General features: G+C 43.0%; 1 protein-coding gene across 2 annotated transcripts in view; it reads right to left on the bottom strand.

Annotated features, from left to right (window-relative positions):
* Positions 1–6,156: 6,156 nt before the first annotated feature.
* The window catches only part of BRAP (BRCA1 associated protein), a 33,776-nt gene continuing 30,348 nt past the window's right edge, over positions 6,157–9,584 (bottom strand). The window contains exon 10 of one of the 2 annotated variants that reach the window (XM_081283405.1): positions 6,157–8,587. In XM_081283405.1, the coding sequence (XP_081139531.1) occupies positions 8,224–8,587 (364 nt within the window). In that variant the 3' untranslated portion in view covers positions 6,157–8,223. The remainder of the gene's footprint in view (positions 8,588–9,584) is intronic. The other variant, XM_081283404.1, reaches the window with a different exon arrangement.

The following is a 9,584-nucleotide window of genomic DNA, read 5'->3' as shown; positions in this document are numbered from 1 at the left end:
AGTTGTTTGTAAGGACTATGTTCTAGGCTGTCTCCGTCCTCTATTTATTCTGTAATAAACTAAAGTCTCAATTAAGCTGATCCCTCCGAATCTGATTTCCAGTTAGCCTGTTTATGTTCTTTTGACCATACCTCTGGGGCAGTAACAGAGTCTACATTCTCAAAGACAGAACTTCTTACAGTCTGGATAGCTTTGTTCTGAAGGATCGCTTCCAGCTGAAGAAGTGCCTTAGCTTCCATCAGGTTCTGTAGAAGAGAAAATGACTGCTATGGACTGGGCCCCACATCCCCCAGGGTGTAGGGACCTGAACACCCCATTGAAATGGTGTGATTTTGCAAAGCCAGCCCTCCAGTACAGTGGAGGAAGCACTGGGGCTATTTCCTTGTGCCTTATTCATTGTCAGTGCTATCCCAGGCCCTGTTGAAGTGGGAGAGAGGACGGAGAAGTGGGGAAGGTGTATGGGGCCCTCTGACTCCCACAAAAGTGGCCTTAACTCAATGCTCTCTGCCTTTTCCAGGGGACAACAAAATAGGAATAGGCTGCATAATGCTTTCTCCAGGTGATTATAACCATGAAATCCTCACCTAAGTAAATTCTTAATAACTAATGGGAAGCGTCCTTCCCATTCCTAAGTCCCAGAGTGAGGGGAGGCAAGAGTGAAGTGGGGCTGAGCCCATGTTTGGGGGTCAGATGAGGCTGAGATGAGCACTGCCTTTATCACTTATCAGCTAGGTGACCTGAGTCAGTGCTGGCCACATCAGTCAACCTGTCCCCACTGAGCTTTGGTTTCCTGGTGTTTAAGACGGGATGCCTGTACCAAGTCCATAGGGCCACAAGACTGGATGAGTGAGCTGTGCCAAGCACAGTGACTGCGGCTGGTTGAGGAGGAATTCTGCTGGCCTTGGCATTGAACAGCACCACACAGCAGGATGGGACTTGCTTCCATTTCTACTTATCAGCAAGTGCAAGATGCCTCTAACTGTCAGCATTAGGGTTCTACAAAATACAGGAGGGATTTGAGGCCTGCCTCTCTGGGTTACCTAGTTAGGGTAACCAGTACTGGGAAAAAAAGGTCTCTCACAGGAACAGGCTAGACTTTTCCACATCACAGGAACTCACAGTAACCCCACAGGGTTCTTTAGTGTTAATTATGTTCCTTCCCACAAGAATCTTATCTCAGAAGGTGAAAAGAAAACTGTTTTTAAGGAGTTAGCCTGTGAACCATAAAAATAAATAAATAAATAAATAGAAAGCTAAAGGAGAAAAGAGTGGGCTTGGTGTGGGTTATCTCTTTCAGGATTGTTTTTTTTTTTCCTCCAAAAGTAGTAAGACATTCTTACTGACAACTGTAAGAGGCAGAAGAGAACCCAGGTAACAAAGGAAAGAGGACTGGAACAAGCTTTGGTATGACTCCCACCAAACAGAGCCAGAAATCTCTCCAGTGCCAAAGTGCAGAATTGGAAGCAGCAAGAAATCTCTCAGACTTTTAGGAAAGATTCTGGGCCACAGCACGGGGCCTCCTCTATCTGGGCCAGGAGAATTCTGGCAGCAGCCCCCGGCCCAGACTTGTTCCTACATAATTGAAGTCGAATGTGCAGGGGGGAGGGTAGACCTAGGAAGCCTTCCTGCTCTTCCAGACTGCAGAATCTTCAGCATCCTGCAGTTGGCCCTGTTTGGGATCAAAGCCAGTTAGTGTTGATTTTTTGCAGCATGGAAACAAATGCAATGAAGCTGTTTTCCTGAGGCCTGCATTTTGCAAGGAGGAGTTTAATTTTTTTTCCCTCCCAAGGACAGGTGGAGGCGGGGAAGAGTGGGGGAACATGATGTGGCTCTTGTATTGCTGGCATTTTTGCAAACCATTTTGGGATTGTAGCTTCCACATGAGCGTAAAGGAATCAGATGTGTGGGTACAGCTTCAGCTAAGCAGTGTCTGTCACCAAAGAAAAATTCTTAAAAAAATGCTGCTGGAAGAGGCCCTGCATGATAAGTTACAATTTGGTTGCTCTCTGTTGGAGTGCTTCCAAGAGAAAACTCTCCATATTCCTCCTAAAATTTTCCGCTGATTCTTCTCCACTTCCAGGCCTTTCTCTGTGATCTGTTCTCCTGCCCCAGAAATTAGTCAGTGCTCCTTCTTTTCAGTCAGCACTCAAGTCCTTTGGTGTTAAGCGTTATGTTAATGGTGTAAAGTGACACCCGGTAAATTTCTCAAGTTGTGGGAACACCTAATTCTTTTACAGGGAACTTGACTAATCCAGTGCTCAGGGGAAAGTCTGAACCTTGCCTCTTGGGCCATCACCAAAGCCTTGAGAATTTAGAATTGAGAATCCATGCAATTGGGAGGGTGGTGGTGGTGTGTGTCAGGGGGTGTCTCTGAGCTTTATTATTTTGTGGGTTGTTTTGTTTTGTTTTGTTGATGCTAGGAATCACCACACTCTACTACTAAGTTACATCCTCAGGCCCAGGGTGCTGTTTTTTTGTTTTTTTTTTCCTGGTGGTACTGGGTATTGAACCCAGGAGCGCTTTACCACTGAACTACATCCTCACTCTATTTTTTTTTTTAATTTAACCTTTAGAGCCAGGCCCAGTGGTGCAGGCTGTAATCCCAGTATTGGGAGGCTGAGGCAGTAGGATCACAAGTTCAAAGACAGCCTCAACAATAGCAAGGCGCTAGGGGCTGGGGATGTGGCTCAAGTGGTAGCGCGCATGCCTGGCATGTGTGAGGCACTGGGTTCGATCCTCAGCACCACATAAAAATAAATAAATAAAGATATTGTGTCCACCTTAAAAAAAAAATAGCAAGCCGCTAAGCAACGCAGTGAGACCCTGTCTCTAAATACAATATAGGGCTGGGGATATGGCTCAGTGGTCAAGTACCCTGAGTTCAATCCCCAATACCTGCCCTCCTCACCAAAGAAAAAGACTTTTTTTTATTTTTATGTGGTGCTGAGGATTGAACCCAAGACCCACCTGTGCTAGGCAAGTGCTTTATCACTGAGCTACAACCCCAGCCTTCCTCAGCTCAATTTTGAGACAGGGACTCACTAAGTTGCTGAGGCTGGCATTGAACTTGCAATCCTCCTTCTTCAGCTTCCCAAGTAGCTGGGATGACAGGTATGGACCACTGGACCCAGCAGGGCTCTTAATTTTTACATGAGGAAATAAAGGTACTAAGGATATTTGGTTTGGAAACTGTTGCTTCTGAGCAAGATGTCTCATGAAGTCAAGTCAAAACTGGTTTTCCTATTCCACACTTATGCTCAATGCTACATGTTTATTTTTATCAATTGGAAAAAAAGTGCACCCAGCTGGGGCTGTGGCTGTGGTTCAGCGGTAGCCTACTTGCCTGGCATGTGTGAGGCACTGAATTGAATTCTCAGCACCACGTATAAGTAAATAAAGGTTTATCAACAACTTAAAAAAAAAAAAGTGCACCATTGGCTGCATTATACTAGTGTAGATTTATCCTGGGTCTTGTAAGCCTTCATGCTGCAGATTTCACTCTGACTTCCCCACCTGGACTAACCTCCCTGCATTAATTTCCAAGCAATCTCAGGCTGGATCTGAATGGAGTCTTGGGTCAGGGGATTTAGAACAAAGTCTGAAAAGAAACAAAGCAGCTTTAGTTCACTTAGTGAGCTTGGTAATTAGCCTTGGAGTAACAAATGTTATCTGTACCAGCGTAGTTCTGTGCCAAGTACCAAATCCCCATTTCCCAAAGACTCCAGTGAGAAGTTTTTGACCTAAAGCAATTCAACATTAGGCCCCAAAGACTGTGATCATCTTGTGTGAAAAAGATTGTTCATCTCTTCCTTTCAGGCAGCAAGAGGGCAAAATCCAGATCAAGAACCTACTGCAGAACTGCTTTCATGTTCTCCTGAGCTTCCAGAATTAGAGAGACTACTCAATGTTCATGAAAATAAACTGGCTACGATGATTCTGAAATAGCGTTGGCTATTGAAGGACTTTCAAAATTAATGCCTGACAGAACACATAGCCTAAGTATGAGCCTACTGGGCACAGCAATGAAGCTTCAGAGATGTCAGGTGAAGCAGGATTATCCTTGAAAAATGAAGAGGATGGGACGGAGTCAGATAAACAGACCACAACCAGTCTCCCCCAGTGAAAAATAGAAGGTGGCTTATGTAACCTCCCGTAATACACAAGTGCAAATGTTTTTTGCTTGCTCCAGGAATACCCCATATGGAACAGCATTTCAGGAAACCAGGTTCACATTATAGATGGGGAGGAGTCACTTGGCCTTGGCACTACACTCCTAGTTCCTGAAGGGAAGGTCATTCTATCACTGCTTCCCTTTACTTCACATTTTTAACTTTAAAAAAGTAACATCTGGGGCTGGGGCTTGCCTAGCTTATGTGAGGCACTGGGTTCAATCCTCAGCACCACATAAAAATAAATAAAGGCATTCTATCCATCTACAAATATAAAATTTTTTTTTTCTTTTAAAGTCTTCTCTGCTTGGTAGAGCCACTAGGCAGATATTCCCATCTTAAGAATTTTTATAGGCAAGATTGAAAGTGGAGCTGGGGTGTAGCTCAGTGGTAGAACATGTGTTTAGCAATGCAGAAGGTCCCAGGTTCTATCTCCAGCAGCACCACCAAAAAAAAAAAAAAAAAAAAGGAGGGGGGGCGTCTGGCCAGCAGCAGAAGCCTGCCACAGAATACTAAGTAGCATCCTAAGATTGATAAAAGTAATGGCTAGATATAAGTGACTTAGATGTCCCCCTCCACTATTTTTTATTTATTTTTGATACCAGGGATTGAGCCCAGAAGCACTTAACCACTGGGCCATATCCCCAGCCCTTTTTTATATTTTATTTTGAAACAGGGTCTTGAAGAGTTGCTTAGGGCCTTGCTAAGTAGCTGGGGCTGACTTTGAACTTGGGATTTTCCTGCCTCAGCCTCTTAAATCACTGGGATTATAGCCATGCACCACCACACCCGGCTCCCCTGCACTATTAAGAAGCAGAAATTGGCTAAGTTTGGTGGTGCATGCCTGTAATCCCAGTGACTCAGGAGGCTGAGGCATGAAGATTGTAAGTTCCAGGTAAGCTTACCAAGACCCTGTTTCAAAAAGGGGGTGGGGGACTGTGGATATAGCTCAGTGGTGAAGCACCACTGGATTCAATCCCTGGTATCACAAAATAAAAATATATGCATAAAGTAATAAGAAGCAGAAATTGATTCTCCAGAGTCTTAATTTCCCTTCTGCTGCCAAGAGAGCAGGAATGCAGAAGACCATTAGGCAGTAGTGAATTCAGCTTTATCCCAGAGAAAATAAAATGGTTTTCTCCAAATGTGAAATGACTCTTTCCTTTTTTACATAAGCCTATAGACTTCATCACACTAGCAAAATACGCCACCAGTCTAAGCAACATGGCACCACGTACCATGGCCAAATCATATATAGTACTCGAGAGTGTGCCTACTAACTGCACCAGAAGAGGGTTCCAAACAATGATGGAAGGTTGCTCCTTCATGATTTTCCAGTTCCCACATTCCTGGCTGGCTGTCTACCTAAGTTTCTCAGCCCTTTGAATGACAGCAGCTTTGCTTGGGAGTTGTAGTTGCTTCAAGTGCTTTATATTACCCAGTGTCCTAAAGAGTCACATTTGTGAGTGTTTAAAAAAAAAAAAAAAATCTCAGCTTTAAGGCCTGTAAAAGTCTCAGGTTAAAAAAATCAATTCCTTTTTGTTTACAAAAGAGTTATGTGTCTGGGTCTTCCCCTACTTCAAGCCTTCAAATTCAGATAATTTCCCCTAATCTATATTTGGTTTGGCTTTTTTATTCTTTTCTTTTTTTCAGGTACTGGAGATTGAACACAGAGGTGCTTTACCACTGAGCTACAACTCAAGCCCTTATTAGAGTCTCATTAAATTGCCCAGGCTGGCTTCAAACTTGTGATCCTCCTGCTTTAGCATTCTGAGTAGCTGGGATGACAGGTGCATGCTACCATGCCAGCTTAGGTTCCTCCTACTTTTTTTTTGGTTTGGGGAGCTGTAGGAAAGAGGCTGAAAAGATGGATAATCCAGCTGCTCACTATCCTGTCAAAGAGTTGATTTTTATGCTTATCTCTAAATCCAGGCCATTGACTTTCTTGATTAGATATGTGCTCCTAAGCAAATGTCAGAGACACAAACTTCACACAGCATAATAATTTCAAAGTTTGGTTATTTTAATGCAATTTCACTGTTCAAGGTAGTATGGGTAAATTAAGTGGTTCATTTCCACCCTGAAGAGAACACTAACAGCTCCTGTCTTATCTAATTGTCATTACTCTTCGACCTTCTTTTAAAATAACATTTTCTTTACATATCTTGATAAGATTCCCCCCCACCCTGGAACATTTCTTTTAAACCTTCAAGTAGTTTGGGGACCTTTGCCTGTTTGCTCATTCCTCTGGGCACAGCCTTCCAGAGCATTTGTCCCACCTGTGCTGAAAACCGCAGCTCTCCCAGCTGGAGGCTGGGCCGCGTGATGGAGGCGATCATAATGAAATGAGGAGCAAGCTTTGTAAACTACTTCTTAATTAGTATGCTACAATCCACCCCAGCTTCTGCAAGGTCAGACATGCAAGACAAGTACTTGGCCAAAACAGCAGGATTCTAACTAGTGTAAAAATAGATTTTAAATAAAATAGAATCTCTATAGGAAAGACAATTAGGTTATGCTTTACATTCCCACTCTTGCTTTAAGATATCTGTATATTAATTAAAGTCCAAGAAGGACTTATAGCATTAGCATTGGTCTGCCCTAAGTAAAAATTAAGAATGTTTGACTAAGTACATTCATTTTGCAAAGTTACAGTTAAGGTTTTTTTTTTGTTTTTGTTTATTTTTTTGGTGGAGGGGGGAAGAGGGAATGCTGCAGCATATCCCCCAAAATGGATGGTGATTAGCAACACAGCTGATGTATTAACAACACCTAGGACCATTTAAGTCAAAGGGGATGAGGCCCAATCACAGCCTAAAAAATAATTATGCAATGTGACAATTTAAAACCTTTGGCTAATTATAAAGCAGGAAACAAAACCCATCATTTAATAGTATGCCTTGTTAACATGTCCAGCTCCCTCTTCTAGAAGCTAAATTCCAACACGGGTCTCGCTTCAGTTTCACTCAATTATGGCATGTCACGAATTATCTTGTTTCTGGTTCTAGAGAAAGTACACAACCCCTCTTCAGTCCATAACAAGCATTACATGACTGTTTTAAAGGGGGCTCTGTTGAAATTCAAATTTTAGGATTTAGTAACAGCCTTTGGTTATATCTTGAAAGCATAATTGAAAATCTGCCCAAATTCCCTCTAGCTGCAACCTGAACATGAATTCGGATCTTTTGTAAACTTTCAGAAAATACTGATCCCAGCAAAATACACAATTAGCTAGTCAGAGGCCTCATTCTATGTTTTCACATGGATGATAAATCTCCTCTTATTCTTGCTAGATACTAGGAAATCCACTCTGAGATTTAGATCTTGAATACTCATTAAGCCTCTTTCTTATTTGAGGTGCATAATGATGTATGGAGTCACCAGAAATAAACTAAGTGGAACTGCCACCATTTTTCCTACACTATGTCTACTCAATCTGTCCTGGGTTGTTTTTCCTGGCTAGCTGTAGGGCAAGAAGAGATGGCTGCTGGTGACAAGCCACTACCTGGCTTACAACCCAGCCCATCTTCATATAACATTCAAACAATTCTTCAACTCCCCAGAGGAAGGGAGGGATGGCAATGATATGAGGCTGGAGCTAGGGAATTTTCCTAGCCCCTCAGTAGCCAATGGGAGCCTGCCTGCTATCAGCTCTGGGAGGTTTAGCGCTAGGTAACATTACCTTTGAGGTTATGAAAAAACTTCACATCTTAAAACTACCCTATAGCTAAACATCAAATACTCCAACTCAATAAATACAACGGAAAAATGCACAGCAGAGTTGGGGTATCTACCAAGCAGGAAGGCAAAATGGTCATTAGAATGTCTGAGGTTAGTGAACTCTTACCCACCTTTGAAAACACTGTTCAGGTGCATCTGCTCTCTCAGCACCCCTCTACATTCACTATGCCACACTAGCAAATGAAAGATCCAAACGACTGTGGCTTGATCCTTACTTGTACTTATTAGGGCCCACCCTCCCATTTAGCCAAAGGTCCCAGCACACCCTTCAGTGCCAGGGAGAACAGTCTCAGGGATGTTGTTTTTCTGAAGATCACTTGCCCCTCTTACTTCGACCCTTCCTGGAGGGCAGCTTCCCACTGCCCCCTGAAGAGGAGGGGCTGGAGGTGGAGGCCATGGCAATGTTGATCTGTCCTTCCTGTATTTCCTGCCGGGTCTCAGCAGGTAGATGGCTGATCTGCTGCTGAGTCTCAAGGTAGAACATGACATCACGCAGCTGCTCCTGGATCTCGGTGATCTGAAGGTCTTTTTGGTCACAGGTCTCTTTCAACAACCTTTCCTCCTCCTTTAGCTTGTTCTGCAGGAGGACCTGGTTGGCCCGCAAACACTTATTCATTTCCTGCTCCTCCTGGAGCTCAGTTGTGAGTTTGGCCACTTTCGTGTTTAGCTGAGTGCACCTTTTGCAAAACAAAGACAAAAGCATATCTTTTCATTTGCTGACACAGTCGCCTTTCTACTCTGGGATTGAACAGCAGGCCACGACCTCAGAATCCATTTTAGAGCAGTCTCCCCCTCCCTCCTCTGCTGAGGAAGACTGGTTTGCTGCCACTGTAATCAGCTAGGCAAAGAAAGAATTTTGCTCTTGTTAACCCAGGTGTAGCTTCCAGCCAATTTTTAAGCATCTGAAATTTTTCAGTAGCAGAAACTTGTGTGACTCATGGTAAAAATGCTTCTGTCAGTCCATAGTTAAATGGATGCCTCAAAGAGAATAGCTATAATAAAGAAGTTATGAGGAAAAGTGACATTCTTGGAGAGTCAATTGCTCTGACCTCACTGCATTTCTGGAGGAGAAAAAAAGATGCTTATTCTAACCAAAGGGTTTTCCAGAATTGGGAATTCCCTATTCTTAATGCCCAATCTTACTCATAAGTAAAGAATTACAAATGAAAACACCATTTGAGATACCATTTTTATGTTTCAGAGTGCTAAAGAGCTCACTGGAAAAGAGGCACACCTACCGATGAATGGATAAAGAAAATGTGGTACACATATATAATGGACTATTACTCAGCCTTAAAGAACAATGAAATTATGACATTTGCAAGTAAATGGATGGAAATAGAGAATATCATGCCAAGTGAAATAAGGAATCCCAAAAAACCAAAGGCTGAATGTTTTCTCTGATAAGTGGATGCTGATTTGTAGTGGGGGGTGGGTGGTTATGGAAGAATGAAGGAACTTTGGATTGTGCAGAGGGGAGTGAGGGGAGTGCTGGGGTAGTGGGGATGGGAAGGAAGGTAGAATGAGAGACATTATTATCCTATATACATGTATGATTACACTACTGGAGTGACTCTGCACCACATACAGCCAGAGGAACGAGAAGTTGTGCTACATTTGTGCACAGTATGTCAAAATGCATTCTACTGCCACGCATATCTAATTAGTACAAAT

This window comes from Spermophilus citellus (genome assembly GCF_964194105.1).
Source record: "Spermophilus citellus genome assembly, chromosome: 3".
Classification (NCBI taxonomy): domain Eukaryota; kingdom Metazoa; phylum Chordata; class Mammalia; order Rodentia; family Sciuridae; genus Spermophilus; species Spermophilus citellus.
This window is presented reverse-complemented; position numbering and strand designations above follow the sequence as displayed.